Genomic DNA, 23778 nt, shown 5'->3' with positions numbered 1-23778 from the left:
AATAGTTTAGCGTAACGTTCACAAAAGCAGAACGATCAGGTGGGTATGTTTAAGTTTGAGTCTCCTTTTGTCGATTCTTAAAGTTTACACATGTAGCTTCAAAGAGATACCGACAAAAGATTTACAGCTTAAAGTTGCAGAGGATGAATTTAGTCAAAACGGATGAACCAGATCCCACGACGTAAACGGACAGCAGGGTACGTTTCGTTTAGACATCTAGCAAATTTTTGCATAGAGAAATTGAAAGGAGTACCCATATAACACCACATTAAAATCACTGTTCACACTAGAACTTGTTACTCCACGGATGGAAATGACATACCGGGGTAACGTCCCCTTTCAGAGACAAGACTAACTTTACATTCACACAGACATTAGGTTTGTAAACATGTCCAACCTTCTATTTCACTGTCCATGGAGAGTCCCCCTGCAAAGCAAACGGTCCCCTCGTCTTAGGAAAAGCAGATGTTATTCATCGGCATCCTGACCACAATGTCCCAATTGGTCGTGTCACACTCACGCAGTTTCCCCTATATTTAGTAATACTGGGCGAGATATGTAGAAATATCCCTTTTGATTTAGGGGATGGTACTAAAAGGTCTCATCAACAACAGGATAAAGTGAAGATTAAGAAGCGACGTGCTGGAGAAGAGAGAAATGTAAAGCCCGCTCACTTACTCTCGTACTCCCGCCCCTCTTTACTCCACCACTACTGCCCCCAGCGCGCGTGCCTGAATCTCCGCGCGAGGAGACGCCGGGCACGTGCCGCAGGTAAACAGACGCCCTAGTTTTTCCACACAAGACTTCAACAGCAAAACGAAAGAAAACGTAGAAATTATTCATATAAAATGCAGCATGGGATTCTGTGTTTTTACTTAGCCTAATAATTTCTACATCGGCTTCGTTTTTTGAAAGGAATATATGTTTTTCCCATAACGGGCTTCGCGTTTTGAAAACCTCGGGAATCTTTTACTGCACGCGACCGGACAAATGACTGCGCTTTTATTCCCACAATGACGAATCGTAATCTTTTTTATTAGTCTTTTACATACTCGCTGTGCAAGAGTGGGATATGGCATTTATGCTGGTACATCTCGAGAATGTGTGAGGAGCGACATCGATTGATCACACCGTTATTTAGACGCACAGTTCATCGGCGCTGTGATCTGGCACGAATGCACATACTGATCATGGGTACGGTGCACGACGACTCTTGATACTTTTTTCGTCCAGCCTGTACCTGCAATGCTGCAGAGAGACGCGAAGCCCCGCCTCCATTCTGCATTATGACAAATCAAGGCATGCAGCTGTGTGTGCCATTAGAACATCACAGCACACAGTTAAAAGGAAACTACGAGTTTAGCGTCAAACAGCAGACGCTGAGGATTGTCTCGACATCGTTTTATTTGACAGCTGCGATATAATAACAAGCTGTGGTATAAGGAACAGGATTGAAGGGGAAAGCCGGTGCAGTATATGCAGAATCAACGTCAAGCACGTGCATAAACAATTCAGCGTGATAACTTCTGAGAACAGTCACGTCGGCCACGTCGTTTACTTTTCCATAATACAAGTAGCAATTATGTAAAATTCGAGAATAATCGTCTCAAACAAGTACGCAGTTCTTAGTAGGGATGCTCTTGTGTGCTATCCAGTGACAGTCTGCTCCCTGTTAAGTGGCTAGTGAATTTAATACATTAACTTTGCAACATTATAGATACTTGATAGACAACCTGTTCATTATGTCTGAGCTAAATACAGATTATTTTAGGAGTCAATGCATGGGTCAAGAATAACCGTGTAAGGCATATCCACTGTATTTCACTACAAGCTTAAAAGTCAAATTAAACAGTGACTCACTCAAAATCAGTTAAGCTTATTCTTATCCACTAATCTGCTCAACTAACCTGTTGCTACTTAAGTTAATAAAACATTTAGATACATGAAAAAGATTGAGCTTAATGAAAATACAATAAGAAGTTCTAAAGAAAATGTGGAATACCACATGAGCATATGGTAACCATTATACAAAAATTCGACAAAGTTTAAACAGCTCATAATATCAAATTTAAGTACTAGAAAAACTAGTAAACCTAGCCTTAATACAGACAACCACCCCTACAAAGAAACTCAGACAACAGTGAGAGAAAAAAACACATTAGACGGATGAGGTGAACTAGTACATGTCCGTCTGTGTGCAGACTATGAGATGAGAATAGGCTGTTGTTCCTGTTGTTCGAATGGACATGGGGTTCTGAGTGGGTCCCTGGTCCTCTGTTCCGTTCTTTCTCTGCCCTAAGGGCTGTCTGCATTGCAGCTGTCCCTTACCCAGGCTCCTCCACCATGCCCTACTTTACCCTGTCAATGCACACTGCAGTAACAGCACTCACCCCTCCGCCCCCACTCCACAGACAAACAGCACCACACACAGGCACTGACACTCTCAACTTCACTCAGACTCACAGGAGACAGAGCACTTAGCCTGTCCTCATAACACACACATGCACACCTGCTATGTTAAATACCTTCCCCGTCAATTATCCCCATGTGTGACTGTGTGCAATGATGCACCCAGTTTCCCCTTTACTGTTATGCATGATAATCTGTACCTCTTTGGTTTAGTGTGCTGTTCTCCAAACATCAGGCTTGTCAAACACATGCTGTACGTGCCACTTCTCGCTGCCCAAACCATTCATTGCAAATGTTTGTCTTGGGTTAAACCTCCCATCAGCTGATCGGTGCTAGCAGATTACAGCTTCAGATGTCAAATTGGCAGGCGTGCCGCTTTTCCCATATGCTCCAATATTTTCATAAGCTCTTTGACGCCACAGCCTCAGTTTGAGGCGGCAAGGGCAGCGCAGAAGCGTGTGTGTGGAATTGCATTTGGTTTGCCAGGCTTAAAGAGAGCAAATCCCAAACAGCGATGAGATGATCGGGCTTAAACCTTTACATTTAAAACAATGCTTAAGGGATGGGACATTTAAAGGACGTGTGTTTAACTGCTTGCACACTTCTAAACTAAAAACATGATGTGAAAGGAGCAATCAAACTTCAGTTTGTCTTATATCACCAAAGTCATGACAGTGCTATTCCCAGATTGCTCTTCCACTTGACCCTGAAGTATAAACCACTTACATAAATGACTGCCAGCTAGATTAAAGCACAACGGGCATTAAAACCTCTTCCTGTTTCTAATCAGAGCCCTATTTACACATTATTCCTTTACTCTGAATTCAGCTTTGAATAGCATACCTAACTTTGCTTTCCCACTCAAATACATTTTATTCACACCAGAACACTGATACCTTTCCCAAACCTGCACTCTAGCCCCATCTACAGGTCAACTGTAAAACAGGGTTTTACCTGCGTCTGACCCTTTCTCAGTCCACATTTCATATGAGCAAGTATTTATAACATACTGTACTCTTCATCTCTATTTTAATTTGTTTATACTGAATGGACGGTTAGAAAAGCCTTGGGCCAAGACATCTTTATAATCTTTTCCATCAAGATTTAGCAAAGACATTTTTTTTCACAAATGTGGAAAAGGAGACCTACCATCAAGCGACAGCCAGTCATGCTGTGATGAAGGCAGGGAGGGCAGAGCACGCGCTTTATATTCAAACACAACCGAGCTGGAGATGATCTGATTACTGACAGCCACCTGCAGAGTCACCAGGCCTGTGTCATGAGCTGCACACACACACAAAACAGTAATTAGAGACATCAGAGAAAATCATATAGGCACCTATGAGAGATCATGCGGTACTGCTCTTTACAGGGCTGACATCTGAAGGCCTTCAGAGGGATTCCTTGAAGGCTTGCACTTATGACATGTTTATTTGAAGTAGTTCATTTTTATTTTAACAATCACATTTTTCTCAGTTCATTAAGGATTGGATGAATCTTTCTTAAAATATCAAAATGTCTAAAATGTCCTATATTTCACTTCAAAACCAAAAGAAAAAAGTATTTATAATAAATATTTAGAACATATAGCACCTTATTGTTTATATTATTGTTTACGTTATTCTTATTGCCTCAATTTTGAAAATACAGTCACATTAATGTACAGAAAGTACATTTATTGTCTTCAATTGAATCTGATTTTAATAATTTAGAAACACTATAGCCTACAACATTTATATTAATGTTATTTAATTAGCAAATATTAAAAGCGAAACATCAGGATACATTTTGGTAATGAGAATTTGGGTGTACAGTATGCTGAAAATATTTCAGGGCAAAAAATCTTAATAGTGCTAATAGTTGAATTGTTCTAATGCAAAATGTAATTTCTCATGATGATGACATTTATTTAGAGGTTTCATAAGATCTTACAATAAGTCACTCAAGTATGTATGTATGCATGTGAAGTTACCAGGACAATAGCAACGTAAGACTCCAGGCTGGATGAGGGAGGCTGGGACAGAGATCTGATCAAACAGACAGGTGTAGCTACTGCTGTCTTCCTGCCATGGGCCTGTAATTAACACCTTTACCCCACCCTAAAACAAGAAAAAAAAAACTTTTCACTACTGATTTACTCTAGTTAATCATATGTTTCACAGCACCTTTATTAAAATATATAAATTAAGACGTGTGCAACGTTAAAGAATAAGTAAATGAAAAACATGATGTTGTGATGCCACCTAATGGCAGCAAATAAGACAACTTTTTTAGATTTAAGCCAATGTTATGCTGCCATCTTGTGGTGTAGTAATATAATGCAATAAAAAAGGGCACAACTGCTTTTGAATATAATAAATAGGTTTCTTAATCAAAAACATTTATTTTAACTGTTTTATTTAAACTAAGATAATGGTAAAGGGATAGCTCACCCAAAAATCTAAATTCCTCACCCTTATGTCATTACAAACCTGTATGAACTTCTTTAGTAGAACACCAAATATTTTCAAGAACATTGGTAAAAAAACAGCACCGGGCCCCATTGACTTCCATTGTATGGAAACAAAATCATAGAAGTTTTTCTCAAAATATCTTTTATGTTTCACAGATGAAGAATCACATACAGGTTTTAAAAGATGTGATGGTGAATAAATTACATTTTTAATTTTTGGGTGAACTACCCTTTAACGTAATTCTACTCTAAACAGACAATTTGAAGCTTAAAAACCTCAAATATTTGTCAAATTTGAATGTCAACTTTTATAAATGTAAAAACCCTTGTGAGTTTTGATATTACTTCACAAGTATGCAAAGTATATTGTTAAACAAACATACCTCTGGGTATGACCACTCCGGAGAATAGTCCGTAACCATGAACAGTCGTCCAGTGGCCTGCAACATACCCAAAGTGCCTTGGACCACCGCTGCTGACACTACCTCAGCCACATGCATGTAGGCCAGCGAGCCTGTTTCTCCTGAGCCTCCCGTAGCACAGGCACCTCCACCCAAAGTCTGAGGGCTACAGCAAGACTGCAGGCAGAGCTCTGAGGGACTGTATCCTGCTGCCCTGTTACTTGCGTCTTCTTGACCTTGCTGTTGATTTCCACCGGAGGTGCCCGTTCCATCTGACCCAGGTGGGGCCACCAGCTGATGGGTGTATAATGTCCCTGCGGCCCCCACGGCTGTAGCTCCGCCGTCCACTGAGATGAAGTCATTGATTAGGTCGGAAAACTGGTTTCCGAAAGAAATGTCAAAATGATCCAGGCTGATTTCCATGCCTGTGCCCCCTGCACCGTTGGCTCCCGCTCCACTAAGCCCATGGTGAGTGTTGTAGAGCCCCTGAACTAAATTGGCTCCCTGCAAGAGAGGCTGGAGTTGCTGTTGCGAGCCGTTGTTTGGCACACTTGTGCCGTTTCCGTTTCTCAAAGCCACCGCCTCGCTCCCTGCTCCGTTCTCAGAGCCCTGCTGCATGAAATGCTCAGCTCCTCCGTTTTCTCCACCACCCCCTCCGCAGGCCTGTAAATGATCTCTTGACTTCAGTAAACCGCCTGTTCCATTCTCCGCAGCCCCAGCCTGACCGGACCCCAGGCTGCGACTCTGATCCATGCCGACCACTTCCTCGTGCTCTGGACCAAGACCTGGAAAACCTCCCTGGTACTGCAGGAGTTGGAGGGAGCCCGCCTGGCCCTCGGTGGGTGAGCCCCCATTGCAGTTGGCTCTGTGTTGGGTGTGATGATGATGCCCATTACTGCCAGGTGATTCCGTCTTTACAACCTGCAGACCCATGTACGCCCCGTCAGGTGAGTTGTGCTCCAGCAGGTGACCCTTTTGGACGGCGTTCTGCCTACCCTGCTGGGTCTGGGCTGGTTGAGGAGCGTCTTGCAGGAAGAAGCCGGGCGATCGGTTCTGGTGAGCTAAGTTATTCATTGCCTGGCTATAACCAACCGCAGTGGCACACGACGAGTAGTCCTGTTTTGCATCAATAGCACTGAAATCCATTTGCTCCAGGGTGGTGCTGGGACTCAGACCTCCTCCAGATGGCAGCAGAGAGGAAGCAGTGGTCAAGGTAAGCGAGTTTTGGCTGCCAGAACCACTGGACACACTACAGCTCACTACTGCCCCCACCTGGTAGCTTCCCTCCTTAGCCAGCTGTTGTTCGAAAGAAGTGTCCTCGGTCTTGATGTTCTTCACCAGCGCAGAACTGTAGCCGTAGTTTGTATCAGACGGAGAGTGTTGCAAACCATTAGTGCTAGCCATTGAGGAAGATGAGGCATTCGACGCACTATTCTCTTGTTTTAATCTGCTTCCCCCATAGGTCTGGCCCTGCTTTGGGTTATTCAGGAAGCAGTCTGGGTCGAAGTTCATTGTGGTTTCTGGTATTTTCATGTTGCTTGAGTCTAAGCTGCTGGAGAGAACAAGCTCCTCACCGGACGCAGACAGCATGGACAGCCCATCCGCTCCAGGACCACCCGCATCTGTGTTCCCACTACCAGGAAAGGCAAACTTGTGGGTGTCAGAGGTGGCTGCTAAGACCAGGCTGTGCGAGGTGGCATCAGGGCCCATAATATGAGCGTTGGGGCCTCCAGTGGGAGACATGCTGTAGACTGGGTCCCCGGTTACCTCAGACATGAAGACACTCTGGGACAGGATGCTCATGACGGAGGCAACGTGGCCCATGCCTGTGACCACTGGACTGTCGGCCATGTCAGGGTCAGAGTTCAGCCCACTGCTGATGGACACAGGGGAATTCTGGGTCGTGTCCGGTACTTCCACCTGATTGGTTGAGGAGACCTCAGTGCTATTCTGGTGCAGCAGCACAGGTTTGTGCACCTTTCCATTTCGTTTCTCGCGCACACTCCCTCCTCCCGCGCCTCCGCTGTTCTTGCTGATGTGCCTGTGCTCTGTCTTGCCCTCTGACACGTCATTATTCTGGAGCTCAGAGTGGGTGCTGCTGTAGCCACCCGATCGAGGGTCCACTTTAGGAGAGATTATGCGATGTTTGGCGCTGTTACATTTGTGATGAACGCTGCTCCCAGCGCCTGTGGAGACATACACCAAACAGACCCTTTTAATTAAGTTAAGAGTTATTATAGTATTTTTTGTTTTATTGTAGTTTTATTAATATTTTAAATTAGCTTTTATTTCAGATTTTTAATTTTTAATGATGATATTAGCAATTTTGTTCTATGCTTTTACCATTTGATTATTTATTTGCTTCTTTCGCTATATAAGATTAATTAATTAATTAATTTATGCATTTTTATTTCTTATTTTAATTTTAGTGCGTTTAACTTATTTCAGTTTATTTCTGAGGCAACATTTCAATTTCTCATTTAGTTTAAGTTTTTCCAATCATTTTAGGCCAATATTTTAGTTGATTTTAATAAACAGAAATGTTTTCAAAGTTTTAATTTTAGTAAACTAGTCATAAATGTAATTACTATAAATATTACTAATATCAGTAATATAATGTAATAAAACAAATAATGATTATTCATATTTATTAATATTATTTACACATTTATTTTCTGAATTAATCATATTAACCGTCTCTGCCATAGTGACATTACCACCTAATAAAATTACCAACATTACTGGCATTAACAATATCTAAAGAATTATATGAACAATTCTATTATTATTATTAGTTAACAGTATCCAAAAGAACATAACCAGCATTTTCCCATTGTTGGTTAATTATTTCAATACTTTTTAAAAATAAGAAATATATTCCTATTTTGATACTGTATGACACAACTGTATTTCTTTCAAAACATTATAAAATATAAGGTCTTCAAAAATGAATTATAAAATATCTTTATAAATAAAAAATGCTTTAGTTATGATTCTTTTTATGCATGTTGCAAAACTAGGAAATTAATGAAAGTCCTTAAAAATATCATCAATCAATATGAATAATTTCATAAGAAGCCATAAAAAAAAAATAAATGGCTGATATGTCTCATTAGTCATTTTACTGCATGCTTGGCAATCGATTTTTTCTTTTCTACCACACAACAAATGCTAATCCATCCACCCCACACATTCATTTGTTTTAAACATGCAATTCAATTTACTCTGGAGTAACTGCACCCTATGGGAACGATGCGGAATTGTAAAGCGCTGTGTTGGATATTTGTGATTAAGGAGAAGGCGAAACTTCATCCGTTGTATACTTGAGTAAAAACTACTGCTCAGGCTTTTAAGGACACAGCTCTCCACATATACAGAACCATTACGCCCTCCAGTGGCATTATTGCAACAGACAGCTCAATAAATCAGTGCATCTCTAAAATGCTCAGCCTGGACTCTCCTCTAATAAGGCATCCAGCCTGGCAGGTGGAGACTAACACACTGCTATCTACACTACCTTGAACATCTGCACTACAATATTTACAGCTTAACCTGCGGCTGCTTCCTGTCTCACTCTATCTGTCTCTCTATCCACACACCCCCCCAGCCCCGCTGCCTGTCCCTTACCCAGCGTGCCTGTGCAGAGGCAGTTGTGAGTCCGGGGAGGAGGCTTGGTCTGGTGGCTGTCCAGTATCTGCTGTACCAGCTGCTCCACAGAGAAGCCAGAGCTGCTGTTCCCATTGCTGCAAGTCCACTTGATTCCATGAACTGCCGAGGGAGAGAGGAGACACAGACGTCAGCCCACCAGCCAAGCCTTCCACCCCTCCCACACTACACCCCTGACCTCACCTCAGAGACAGACCTCATATCACACCACTCTGTCCCTTCACAGAGAAAAAAGAAGAGTGCTTTATTTCTCTGGGGTCTATTTTCTGTGTTGACCTGGCACAGGAACAGGAAAAGTTCAAGCACAGACCTAAACCCGTGCTGTTAAAGGTGACTTTTTTTAGCTGATGTGAATAAAAGGAGCGAAGCTTTTTGCTTCGCTAGCTCTGTTTCAAAACCTAGCGAGGTGACTCCGTAGGCAGCGTTTTAAAGCCCCTGATGTGAAGGGTGTTGCAAAATGTAGGCAGCTCATTTTGGCCAAATCCTAAAGGGACAGCTGACCTCAAAATAGAAATTCTGTCCATCATTTATTCACCCTCATGTTGATCAAAACCTGTATAGGACTCTTTCTTCTGTGAAACACAAATGAAGATATTTTGAGAAATGTTTCAGTGGAAGTTTCCATATAATGGACATTAATGGGGGCCAATGTTGTTCGGTTATCAACGTACTTCAAAATATCTTCTTTTGTGTTCTGCAGAAGATAGAAAGTCATACAGGTTTGGAATGACACGAGGACAAGTAAATGATGAAAGAATTAAAGTTTTTGGGTTAACTATCCCTTTAGGCTGCATTGCATGTTTCCCATAGTGCATTGCGTCAAGTTCAGTGAGAAAGTTCAATTGAACAAATTGAAATGTTAATTATACTGAGTACACATCTTGAAAGAAGATCATACAAAAACTGATTACTTTTCTCACAATTTGCATGTGCAAAGCCTCGTTCATATGATGCTGTCTATGTAGAGTTGCAAAGCCACTTATAAACAAGGGCCTATTACAGGAAGTATGCACCGTGTGATGTAGCTACCTACAGATATGTAGGCGGCAAGCAGCAAGGTAAGTTATAAAGCTTTGGAACAGAGTTCTTGTCTTTTTTCAAAGTTAAAGCCCACATCACAATTACAAACGCACTGACACTCTTCTTAAAACTGAACAATAACAATGTCTAAAACAGTAAAACAGCAAAAGAAAAAACATAAAAGTGGATGTCTCTAGAGAGAAACGGTATTTTGAATATCAAACAACACCTAGCCACCCTAATATGGCTTGGCCATGCTTTGCTGCCTCAGTGAATTTAACAAGCTGAGGTGAAATTGCATGTTCAAGAAAAGGGGAGAAAAGGAAGAGAGGCAACGAGACAAAAATAGATAAAAGAGACAAAAGCGTTTGGCTTGAACTCACAAACAGCGCTGCGTCACCAGCCAGAGCCAGAACAACAGTTGTCACATGCACAGCAGGTTCCTCTGCTCTGCTGAGCTCTGCCATTCTGCGCTTGGCCAGAGAATCACAGCAGCGTTCCATAAGCCATCACACCAGCACGACCATGCCCGAATGGACAAATCAATCTCACAGCATGAAGCCCAACCAGTCACACCACAAGGCAGGTCGTGTAATGAAAGGTCACGGCGGTTCGGTGGATGTGGCGTGACACGGGCAGAGGGCGTCTGCTGTGAGGATCTTAAGGAGAATGATTCTCAGATTCCGATTTGCAGGGATTCTCTCACATCTCGGTCTACGGCGGCCTGCCGCTACTAATGCTCTTCTTCAAACTACGGGCTTGTGCACAAACAGTCCATCTGGCGAAGTTCCTTGTGTCTGCTTTAAGACACAGTGATACATATTCAGTTTCATCTCTGCGTGATTCTGGGGAAGTAAATGACACGTGCACTGTGTAGTGCAGCAGTTTCAAAACTGAAACAAAGTTAATCTTATTTTAAAATGACTGGTTATGAGTCAAAATGTCACATTACAAGCATTACCGACAGCAAACAAATTGTCATCCGTTTAATCTCACAATTACAAACGTTTCTCTCAGTTTAACTGACAGTTAACCTGACTGCACATATCAATCCTCCTTCACAAAAACAAAAGATTAAATGGGGCCGAATTAAATGTAAACTTTTCTTCTTTACTCTCTCACTTCATACTCAAATTTGTATAAATTATTATTTTTTTGTCTAACTTGTTTATACTTTACTCTGATCTTGCAAGAATAGTCATTTGTTATTCATATATGAAAGGGTTGATCTTAAGCCTATACTTAAAATCTCAGCGGGTAAAACTTCATTAAGATCCCAGGAGCTCTAAAAACAAAAGAGATTGAGAACTCCTGGATTAAATGATGCAGGCAACTCAAATCAAGATTCTGCTCCAGCAGCCACATCCACCATCTCAACGTACTCTCTTCACTATTACACCAATCAGCTTCTTTAAACACAGACTATCAAACGTAAATCACATCAGATATCTTCTACCCCGCGCTGTGTTTATGTGTGTGTGTTCATAACCACAAGCCGAACGTCTACTCCTGCAGCAGTGAGGGGAGATTCAGGCACGGCTGGTCTCTGGTCTGGTAAATGACATCATCAGAGGACTGAGAGATGAGTGGTCACATGACCTCTTCACCTTATGTTCCCTTAAAATCAACTGCGTTCACAACCCATTTTACTCCTGTTATATGATGTTTTCTTAGATGAAACAAAACAATTGATTATAAAAAAGAAATAAAATATTAAAAACACAGCTGAAACACAAAAACATGCTTGGTGTAAGCAGCTCGTAAGTCTACCTCGGAAATACTGACAGACTTCATCGCGTGTGGACTTTAAAGGCTTATGTTCAATAGTATAACACACACTTTTGATCATATAATATTGATTTAATAAAATTATTGACAACCATGCTTTACACAGGGTCAGGGTCATGTTACTTCCTGTATAGTGGTTTGAACAAAAAATCTAAAAAAATAAAATGATTTAAACATTTATTTTTCAGCAGATACGAATTGCAGGGTATTGTTTTAAATATGAAACTTTTAATATTATATGACATGTTCCAAATAATGTAATATAAGCAGAATTTTAGATAGCCAGAGCCATGATAAATTAAAACTAATCCCAAAAGCTTTGAAACAAACTTTAAAAATCAGCCTTCATAACAAAGCCAGAGCGTAAAAATAAATGATCTATATTTTATGAAACATCCTCGTATGGTGCAACGCAGGTGATGATGAAACCTCGACATTGTTGCATTTGTATGCTATCTGATCTGTGAGAGACAGCGACTTCTCAACCAATCAGCATTTACACAGATAAGTCTTCCTCTGAGGACCACAAGAATTCCCTTAATATCAACAGAGAAATGCGACGATGTGTGCAAAATGCCACGTTTTAATAAATGCGAGCTGTTTGTGTAAGATATGGGTCACTCAGGGGAAGATGTTTGGTTTTTATGAATTATACGTGGCTAATATAGTTCACAATTTGTCTGCGACACTAGGTGGCACTGTTGCTCAACACATGAGCTCGGCTCATGGCCAGTTGTTTGACGATTCGGAGGGTGGACCTATTAGCCTAGTCTGAGTGTATTGGGGCCATCAGAAGACATTTCACACCTTTGCCACTGTCCACACTATTTACAAAGTCGACGCTTTGCATGCATTACGCCGAATGGTTTCGACGTGGACCATGCATCAGATGTAAAGAATGCATTAGTGTACAGCATGCGTCTTAAAGTCAATGTAAAAAGAAGCTCTTAAGCGATTGCAACGAAAGCTCTTAAGGGGATCGTAACACGCGGCGGTGATTACAATGTCAGCTGAGCTCGTCTGTATTCTCCTCGCAAACATCCCGTGTCTAAAAGTGCTGAGGCGATGCATCTGACTTCATATATTCATTACATTGACAGGCCTGTCCTAGTTCAAATGATCAATGCCAGCCATCACACACAGAGACGTGGCCTAACAGGACTATGGGTAAACACGATTATGTGCAAGCTGCTGGTATATAGCTATATCCTCATTAGAAATGTTTCCACCGGTCAATTCCGTGACCTAGACCTGCCGTAAACAAAAACATGAACACCGTGTAAGGCTAAGCATTAAAGCGATGGTGTGCAGAGCTGGACGTGAGAAGGGATTTCTGGTGAGTCAGACATTCCTCCGCCCACATGCTAGCATCAATCAATACATCACTGCCGCCCTCCTCTGACTGACTGGAAAGCAACGAGCTACATCGCTCTGAACAGAATGAGACGCAGACAAGAGGCTCCGCTGACCCCGGGATGAGGTAATCATTACGTCGAGTTCCCACATGGAGACCGAGGATTACACAAGAGTGCCAGGCTTGTCTAAATGAAACATTTCATCCAACATCCTCGATGAAAACACAGAAACGACAGAAGTGTGTTAAGGATCATTTTCTAAATATGTACAATATTTAGTCATCTAATGTGAATGGAGAGTAAATGGCGTCTCGCACAGGCCTTCTCTACACTGTAGAAACAGCGTGTTTCTTATCAGTATCTTTGTCTTGTTTTCCAGCAAACACCCTTCAAGAAACAATAAAAAATGTAGTTGGGCAGAACTGGCATATGTGATACCATTAGGTATTATAACATGATTTGAGAGATTGCATTTTGAATACATATTCAAAAAATATGGTCTGATTTAAAAAAATGTTAGGTCACACTTCAGTATAGGGGACAATTCTCGCTATTAACAAACCATTAACTACAACTGTTTCCCCAATTAACTCTTAATTTGTTGCTTTTTAATACTTCGTAAGGTAGTTGTTAGGTTAAGGTATTGGGTAGGATTAGGGATGTAGACAGGGGGCGGACTGGCCATCTGGCGTTCCGGGCGTTATCCCGGTGGGCCGCTAACGTATGGGGCCGGAAGGGCCGCTTGGGCCGCTCAGACTGAAGTATTATAAATGCGAATGCACGTAACGGGAATGCAGAAGACACGTATGCATGCCACCCCCCCAGTCAACAGACTTAACCATGGATCCCCGGTCGACAGACTCGATGCACCCCCCCCAACGTCGACAGAATTGGTGGAGGGCCGATCTGTGCCAAAAATGCCAGGGTCGATTTTTCTTCCCAGTCTACTATGCTTTATGCTTTGACCAATAGTTAGTGGTCAAAGCATAAACCTCACTTTAAATTTTTTGGATTCTACATTCACATAGACATGCAAAAGGAAAGACAAGGCTATACAGTTAGTTCAATAATTAAATGCTACTCACACATGGGCTTCAGCTGGCCAATGAGCTCTTCTTTTGTCCATTTGGCCCATTCCTTCTTGTCTGTATTGATGGAGCACAGGATGGGCCCACACGGCTTCCCACAATCCTCGATGGCCGGCACGTTCAGGTAGTGGACTAGCACGATGTCTGGGTTCTATGGAAGAGAAAGGATAGAAATAGGGGGAGAGAGAGACGACACAGATTGGGTATTAACACCGTGCTGGCAAAGATGAGACAATGATACACGCACTCGCTCTCTCTCTCTCAACCTCACACACACACACACAAAATTTTATATACTGTAGTTTAATACAAAACAGCCAATTTTAGTCCCAGCACAGATCAACAGTTCATGTATCACACGTAAAAGATAAAGTAATGTTAAGTAATGTGTGTTTTGAGTTGACTAATACATCTGGATGCACGCCAGCATACTTAGCATAAAATATGTCGCTCACTGCCCATAACTCATTGAAATGCTCATCAGGTGGAGCAAAAGTAAAGCAAACAAAAGCATTACCTGAATCCACTTTTTAACATAATGAAAGTGTTTTTATATACAGTACACTATGCCTGGATAGATGATATAAAGCTCTTCTCCATCACTTGATCACCATTTGATGAATAACTGTTGCCACTATTGATAGAAAACTAACACAGACGTTTAAACAAAATTATATTTACTGCCTTTTCACGGACAGTAATCGACCAATGTGAATTACGGCAAGCAAATAGCGTGTTTTGTAAATAACACTGATGCAGGTGGATTCAGCAAACAATAAAAAGTTCTGATCGAAACGAGTAACAAGTTAAATTAAAGATGCAATTTATGATATGCTTAATTTACATATAAATGAGCAATGTTTGCACTGGAAAGAATGAGAAGTACTGTTTTGAATTCACATGGCGCAGTGCTGTATCAGCGCAGATAACACCCGCTTAAAGTGATAGTTAACGCAAAAATAAAAATTCTGTCATCATTTGCATGTCATGACTTTCTTTCCTCCGCAGAACACAAAAGAAGATATTTTGAAGAATGTCGTAAACTGGCACTCATTGACTTGCATGGGTTTTGTGTTCATACAATAGAAGTGAATGGGTACTGACACTGTTCGGTTACAAACTTTCTCCAAAATTTCTTTGTTTGTGTTCTGCGGAGGAAAGAAAGTCATAAAGGTTTGAAATGACAAGAGGTTGAGTAAATGATGACAGAATTTTCATTTCTGGGTGAACTGTCACTTTAACTTAGATGAAAAATCCTGAAATATAGTACATAGAAATATTTGCTAACTATATATTTTTTACTTTTAAAACATGAAACAGAGTATATGTGTGAAGGCTTCTCTTCATCTTCTCAAAAAAGTCTTTCTCGAAAATTGCAATACTCAGTTCAACTCAAAGTGAGGGCCTTCTGTGTATATAAACAAATCGTGTCAATTTGTAGGCAGCGAGTGTTGGTTTGATACATTTTGACAGCTTATGAATAAAAGTGCTGTTTAAAAGCATATCCAGCCAGTGTGAATAACATCAGTTCTGTTATGTAATCATAAATAGCGTTGATTACAAAGCGCTGTAAACAGTCGCAGAACAAGCGGTCCCCTGTCACCACGGCGATTACACACATCCTCACAGAAGCCCACACATTCTGACACATCAACACGTGAAACACAGCTCGGGAGGTGTATCTTTACACAGAAACTGTGATGAAAAACGTCCCCTCCATTAGCATTTTTATTAGTTTTATAAGCATTACGTGCTGAGTGAATTGGGGGCTGCAGTTCTGTGCAGCTCGACGTAAGTATAGTGAATCTATGCACACTGCGTGCTCGGTGGGGTAATACACACAAAGAAATATTCATACACCGGCTGGCACTTACACAGAGAAAACCATGGTAACCACATGACCACATTAGACTTGATGCAAACTCTTTATCAAACAACGCTGTTCACCAAGGTGCCAAATGACATATCTCAAATAGCCTTCTGACCGCTAAATGAGTTTGGCAATTAGAAAGTGCGACAACAGTGACCACGGAGAGAATACATAAAATGCAGGAGCAAAAAGAGCAAAAGAACAAATCAAAAGCCAAATTCAAAGTACCAAGAATCAAGTTCTGTAATTCAGCGCGAGACCCTTTGATTGAACTCTCCAACCGCCTCACTTGATATTCGTGGTGAACGTGTCGAGGTGCTTGAAAAGCTTTGATGGATTAAAATGAAAAGATTTGATTTAAAATTGAAATCCACAGGTTATCTATGGTCATGAGAGGATTTTAAGAGTAAATTCTAGGTGTAATATTCTCTTTCATGTGGATGGTGGGAGCGTGGTGGACCGGCGGTTGGTTGGGGAAGGTGAGCCGAGCTCCGCTGATCTGGGGTCAGCCGTGAGCACATTCCCATATGGTGGAAGCATGTGTGGAAAGCACCAGGCCATGCCCTCAATCCTTATCCAGCAGCATGAGAGGGGTAAATAAGACCAACCACACATGTCTGATTACATGTCATAAAAAGAATGCCTAAAAATCTTAATGCTCTTAATAGTTTCTTCTATATTTTGAGTTTAGATTGACATATAAACTAGACATTTCTTTCACCCATACAGGAGATGTACACACAAAGAACACAGACCAAACAGAATTAGCAGGATGGATATCGCACAGATGAGCCGAGACTGTGTATGTGTAGTGTTAATTGCTCATAAGCGCTCCGAGAATAAGACAGATGTCCAATCTAAAAAACAGAGAGACAAAAAAAATGCTTGCTTGAGCATGAACACACACAAATACACGACATCCCACAAACACATACACATACACAAAGGGTGCAAAATGAACATTTTGCTGCACCTGCCAATGGCCACAACATATTTTTTATCCATATGATAGTGAGATTACTTAGCTGCTTTTGTTAAGTTAGTGTTTGTCTGTCCTTATGTCATTCGCAGTATAAATTCACTCTGTGTAAAACTTTATCTGTCACATAAATGTAAACATTCATCTTTTTTTTGTCTTCATATTCTCAATTTTGGTTCCTGAAACTACTAATATTTCCTGCACAAACTAGTGTACAGTATGGCTTATTCCACATATTCCAGTTTCTGCTGAGATACAAGTAGTAAAAAGACACAAAACAGTGCTTCCCCAGTGTGTATCACTTATATCAGCGAGGGTAAAAGTATCATTCTTACAGTTTTATATAAACCCTGTATTATGTTGCAATCTAAACAAAGTTGCCAGCCAACTGGCGATTAACTCTGTTTTACTTATTCACCTTAGCCAATTTTCAGTTGGCGAATATTAATTTTGGATGGTGCACACAGACACACACACGCACACACACACACACACACACACACTTTTTCGGTCCCTCCCACACAGACACATTTGCCCCTGTTTTACAATGCATGTTTGGCAGACTTACAACCCATCCAAATACACAAGTAATCTGTGAAGCTGTGCTTCAGTCGTAAATTCAATAGCGAGCCAGAAGCTTATGACGTCTGCGGCTCGCTCTGTCTCTTCAGAGAGCTTTTACGCACCCACACAATCACGCTCGCACCCCCTCCAGACCCTCTTCTTTGCTTCCAACGGCAAAGCAACAATGAGAACGTGGAGTCTTATAAATCTATCAGGACGCTTACTTCATTTCATTTCATTTCCTGCTTGCTCCTCGCTTTTAACAGCGCAAGTTTTCGGCCAACGATCTAAAGAAAGACACTTAGGAGGAAACTTTCGGCCAGAAAATGAGATCTCATTAAGGTATTGATTAATTGCGCAATGTAATCTTTACACCATGCTTGTGGTCCACCTCCGCTGAGGATCAGGGCTTGTTCCAAGATTGTCGAGATGGGGGGAAGGGGTTGAAGTTTGGATATAGTTGCAGGCGGCCGAGGTCGTGGTATTGCGCAAGCTGCATTTTTCATTATTAAAGACATTCATTAGAGCTCAGCACCTCACGCTAGGTTTATCCCCGGAGAGCAAGGTGTGTAGAGCTTGTGTTACCAGAACAAGTATTTATCCTTCCACTTCACTGTTAATGGCATTAAATGCTAAACGAAGGTAAAACTTAATTAGGAGCCTTTCTTTGCTTAAATTCAAGGAAATTGTTTTCCTACTCTAGTGCTTTTCATTTGCGAGCACGGAAAACAATTAACGCCTGTTCTTCCTTAGCTTGAAGCACACAATAAAGAGCGCTGATCGGATTTCTAAAGGTGCGTTTGTGATTTTCCGCCGTTTGCGTCTGAGGATGGCTGTGTGTGACCCTCTTTCTCACCTCTACACATAAACACTCTCGTATCGCACACTGGTAACCTGGCAACTAGTAGCTGGACACCCACATGCAAGAAACCGGTGTGGTCATGAGCGCTGCCCCATAGCCTGACCAGAGTACTATAAATATCCGGTAGTAATAGCTTCAGGGTCATTACCGCTGCTCGTGTCTGCCTCCAGATTCCAGACAGCATCAGCTCCAACGTAAAGGGCTTCTAAGAAGGACAAGATCTTATATAGATATCTGCATATTATGGATTTATTCAAGTGTTGGGGAGGGACAAAAGAGATTGTTTGTGAGCAAGATTTGTTTGAAAGCAGGTCATTTGGGTTTCATCCGGGCTGGAACCTATTTAGATGTGGACAGGGTTTAGATTTGGTGCTACGGGTCCCAGCATCATATTCTGGTTTTAGTATGTTAGCCATGTTATTCTTTCAATGTGAACGATATTCTCTTTTTAATCATTAACTGTATGTATTAGCCCAAAACGAAATATGATTGTACAGCCTAACTATGCCAAGTCGCAACATTACCATCAGAAATGATAAAGACTTTAAGCTAAACAAGAAACGGTTTGGGACTCACAGGAACAATAAAAACCTCATTAAGATTAAATAACCCAATGAAACAAAAGAACTACATAAAAGTGTCTGCTGAGAAACAGAGAAAGAAAATAAACTATTTAAAGAAAGAAAGAAAGAAAGAAAGAAAGAAAGCAAGCAAGCAAGCAAGAAAGAAAAGCAGGAAAGAAAGAAAGCAGGAAAGAAAGCAAGAAAGAAAGAAAAGCAGGAAAGAAAGAAAGCAGGAAAGAAAGAAAGAAAGAAAGTAAAAGAAAGAAAGAAAGATCAAGATTTAGGCTTGTGTTTTGGGAGGAAAATCAGACATAAAGGAGTTCAAAGCCGCTACAAAAAACGACATGGCCTAACGCTGCACTCAGTTGACAGGAAAGCCCCAGAGGATTCTGGGACAGATCCTCTGACTCATTACTAGCGAGCCGGGTGAGAAACATACCCACTGGGTGTAGAAGCAGAGCCACTTCACTAACCCGTGTTACATAAATCACAGCACTTTTGATGTGCCGTAACAAATATTTAATTTTTTTGTCTCGATTTGTCTCACTATTTTTAACTTGATTGAAGGCTTGTGCTCTCAGAGTACCGCCGGCCTCAACACTGCGAGAGGATGATGTACTTTAGACGTGCTGTAGAGGTCAAAGTGATGGTCAGTGCAGCATCAAGCTTCTCCTCAGAAAACACACAGTGACCTTTGAGATAGAAGAAGCATCAGACAAAGGCATCAGGCCAGACCTGCTGTGGCTGTTTTCACTGGGATGAAATAACAGAGCAGACAACTGAAGAGTCAGGATAAGTAGGATTACTTGAGTTCATTAGTGGGTGAGCGTCTCAAGTTTAGAATTTAAAGTGTGTGAAATTCAGAAAGCATGTACAGTATGCAAATGCAAAAAGTAAGCATGTGTAATCCAAGTGTTGGCCTAACATCTGAACACATTGATTCTGCTTTGAAGGGATGGTTCACCCCAAAATGAACTTTTTTGTTCTTTATTTGCTCACTCTCATGTCATTTCAAACCTGTAAGACTTTCTTTTGAACACAAAAATAAATTTTGAAAAACGCTGATAACCAAACAACATTGGCTCCCATTGACTTCCATTCTATGGACACAAAAACATTTCTCAAAATATCTTATTTTTGTGTTTCAACAAAAGTTTTAACTGACATGAGGGTTGTAGGAGCTACGTCTAATACTTCAAGCTACTGAGTTGTTAGATCCTGGAATAATTAGGTTGACGCGCTTTCTTCATGTGCCGTTGTTTGGTTCTTTGCAAATTTCCATAAGGAACTAAGAGACCATTTTTTTGCATCACCATACACATCACCACACACGTTTATTGGCTCCACATAACGCCAGCGTGCAAAATGTCCAACTATGTCCAATACATGTACAAGTAAAACTTACAATGTCCATTAGGTTTACGCTGTTGCGGTCAAAACCTTTTTGCCCTTCCGGGTCAAACGCCTGCTTACAACAGTAGCAAGGCCACCTAAATGCACCACCCCGTTCACAGCGCCACTCAGTGATCAAAAATGGAAATAGCACATAATCTTTGGCTCCTACAAGGGTGAATAAATAGACTCAAATGAGAAAACAAACATTCTCCTTTCATGTAAAACAGAATAAATGAAAGTTTTTGAATAACATGAGGGTGTGTAAAGAACATTCAAATTACATTTTTTTGGTTAACTATCCCTTTAAGTGTGTGTCCGCTATTTGAATGCAAGAGTTCAAAGTCATGTGGGAAAATCTCAGTGTGTCTGTGTGTGTTTATGTGTGAGAGAGGTGATTAAAGCCTTGCCCTGGCGGGTGCCCTGACTCTGGCATGGTGATGGATGAAGCAGTGTGTCCGTCATTAGGCAGGAGGCTGGCCCCTGGCACCCATACCCAGCTCTTAAATGTATCCATACCTCGCTGTCCCCTAGTGCTGCTGTTCATTTCAAGGTCAATTGACTCAGTGCAGCGCGGGGCACAAAACATCCCCCTTTTTTCATAGTTTTATTTCCCATTACCGACTGTTGTGCCTGTGCTTGTGTTTGTACACAAGCGTGTGTGCGTGGGATTGCGTGTGGGTGTACGCACCACGTCAAAGACGATGGTGTGAAACAAATACCCTGCGGCTAGTGTCTAGCGCTGAGGAAGACCCCTGCCTGAACCCTGTAGTGCTTATGAGAGTGTACACTGTATGCAGTGCACTTTAAAGTGTATATTGGATAAAGTCCGTCACTTTGCATTCAGTTATGATGTCACTCCTGGATGTGGCACCTGTCCTGTTTCCTGTAGCTGAGCCAGCAACAGCAAACATAAACCTGTCCCAGATTACTATGATTACTATGATGGCCAGTTAATCTGATGCTCACACACAAACACATGCACTTGAATTTAATTCAGTTAAACTAGTCAAGTTAAGTTAAGATAGCATTCAAAAACACTAGTCTTCCCTTACTAAAAACAAGTGTGGTATTGGTGTACTGCTGTTAAACTATAAAACAATAAAGTATACTTTTAGTTTACTTTTAAAGTCCCTCTCAGAAATAAAGTTAAAATGGCACATATACTTGATTTATACTGACAGTGACAGAAAATTCTACACTATAAAAAATGCTGGGTTACTTTCAAAAAAGGACAAACCCAGCTAAGGGTTTATATTTGACCCAACAATTGGTTCAAATCAACTTAATATTATTAGCTGAATGCAAATATTTAGTAAGTTGATAATGTGACACAGGTCTTCGTTAATTTTCCATGATTTATTAATGGAAACTCCTTTAAAAAATAAACTTTAAAAGTACTTGCTTTAAAAGTTTGGAAGAATATTACACATAATATTTAAATATAATATTTAAGTATCTGTGACGAGTCACCCCTAGCGCATTCAGTGTCGCCATGGGAATCAACGAGGAACAGCTGCCGATTGTCAGAAGCTCGTCTCAGCCGGCATAAAAGCCAGCTTCGCCAGAGGCATGGGGAGCAACGACTACATAACTCAATGTGTCTGACAATGAATTCTGTTTTCTCACGCCAGGTAGCGACGACTGACGATCGGCAGAAACCAAACCACCTCGAACCCGGAAGTGACCGCATCCGAGGAGAAATAGGAACTCACCAGGCACGAGCACGAAGAGCACGGAGGACGGATAGGAGTCACGCCACACCCCCACGGAGACTTTCACCCCCGGGCACTCACCGTTATTGTTGATTTTCACGGCCACGGGCTCTCTCCCGCTATCTGTTTTACCCGAGATCGACGAGCCATGGAGGAGATAGTAAAACGACATCAGCGTCCGCCAGCAGCAGCTCTCCGAAGCCCTGTCCCTTCGTCAGGATCGTACGGTGCATGCAGTGGAGAAAATGTTGGAGAACGTAGCCGCACGGACTCCGCTTCCGGATGCCCGGGAGAAAGCACATCATCTCCTGCTGAAGCTGGGTGAACAGGATGATGTGGAGGCCTTTCTCCACACCTTTGAGGTGCCGGGAGGCCTGGGCCCCGGCGGAATGGGCACGGATCCTGGCACCCTTTTTGTCCGGAGAGGCCCAACGGGCGTATTATTCCCTCCCTCCCCCATCCAATGAAGATTACAAGGTCCTCAAGGCGGAAATCCTCGCCCGGGTGGGGTTGTCCCCAGTCCTCGCGGCCCAGAGACTCTACCAGTGGGCCTACGATGACCAGATTCAGGTGAGGACTCAAGTAGCCCAGCTATCCCGGACAGCCCATCTGTGGTTGCTCACCGGAGATCCCACGGCCTCCCAGGTAGCCGAAAGGGTCCTGGTGGACCGCATCCTGCGAGCGCTGCCTCGTCGTCTCCGGCACTCCGTCGGCATGCGTGGCCCTGTCTCACTTCGGGACCTGGTTGAATCGGTGGAGTTGGCAGAGGCCGCCGTAGCCCGTGAGTAGGGTGAGACAACCATGGCGACCGACGGAGGGCACCTCCTGACCAGGCAACAGACCGGCGGCCCCCACCCCCGTTGACGAACCGATGCCCACGGAGCCGGCTGTATCGAGCCCACAGGTCTGGTTGACCGCCTGCACCCCGTCCTGGTCCTCAACACCCGGAGCTCCGAGGAGGTCAGTACAAGTCAACGACCGAACGGTGATGGCCACTCTAGACTCAGGAAGTTCTGTGACGCTGGCCCAGCCTGGGATAGTCTCGCCCCACGCCGGGCGGCCATACATGGTCTCCGTCACTTGTGTCCATGGTGATACGCGGGAGATCCCTGCCCGACGAGTCACCGTGGCTACCCCACAAGGTGACTGGACGATGGAGGTAGGAATTGTGTCTCCCGTGCTGGTTTTATTGCGGCGGGATTTCCCAGGTTTTGACCAGCTGATGGCATCATCCATCCGCCCTGCCGGCCGTGGGGGCCGCCAACCATCCCGGCGGAAGGCCAGGAACCGCCGCATGGCGCTGCTGGCTACGGAAAGCGAACGGGAGGGTGAGTGTCAAGACCCTAATCTCTTTTCTGAACTCTTTCAGCAGTTAACCGGAGGAGGCTCGTTTGGAAAAGAGCAAAGGGAAGACGATCGACTTCGGAACCCCCTCACGTACTTCGTCATTAAGAACGGTCTGTTGTGCTGTGTCGCACAGAGACGGGGGGGAGGAAAAACATCTGCTGGTGGTACCGAAAGGAAAGATGGCCACCATACTCGAGCTGGCGCACACCCACCCCATGACGGGCCATATGGGAGTTAACAACACGACCCAAAGGATCCAAGACTGCTTCCAATGGCCCGGATTGGAGGACGAAGTCCGGAGGTACTG

General features: G+C 42.6%; 1 protein-coding gene across 8 annotated transcripts in view; it reads right to left on the bottom strand.

Moving 5' to 3' along the window:
• Positions 1 to 23778, bottom strand: part of camta1a (calmodulin binding transcription activator 1a) — a 333393-nt gene that overhangs the window by 22799 nt on the left and 286816 nt on the right. For 7 of the 8 annotated variants that reach the window (XM_057363019.1, XM_057363025.1, XM_057363017.1 and 4 more), the window contains 5 exons: positions 14177 to 14330; positions 8890 to 9030; positions 5245 to 7448; positions 4382 to 4508; positions 3559 to 3693 (listed from right to left, as the gene is read on the bottom strand). In XM_057363019.1, coding sequence (XP_057219002.1) covers positions 3559 to 3693; positions 4382 to 4508; positions 5245 to 7448; positions 8890 to 9030; positions 14177 to 14330 — 2761 coding nt within the window. The remainder of the gene's footprint in view (positions 1 to 3558; positions 3694 to 4381; positions 4509 to 5244; positions 7449 to 8889; positions 9031 to 14176; positions 14331 to 23778) is intronic. The other variant, XM_057363024.1, reaches the window with a different exon arrangement.

The sequence above is a fragment of the Triplophysa rosa genome, linkage group LG21 (genome assembly GCF_024868665.1).
Source record: "Triplophysa rosa linkage group LG21, Trosa_1v2, whole genome shotgun sequence".
NCBI classification, from domain to species: domain Eukaryota; kingdom Metazoa; phylum Chordata; class Actinopteri; order Cypriniformes; family Nemacheilidae; genus Triplophysa; species Triplophysa rosa.
The sequence above is the reverse complement of the archived record's forward strand: the minus strand, read 5'-3'. Positions and strand labels throughout refer to the sequence as shown.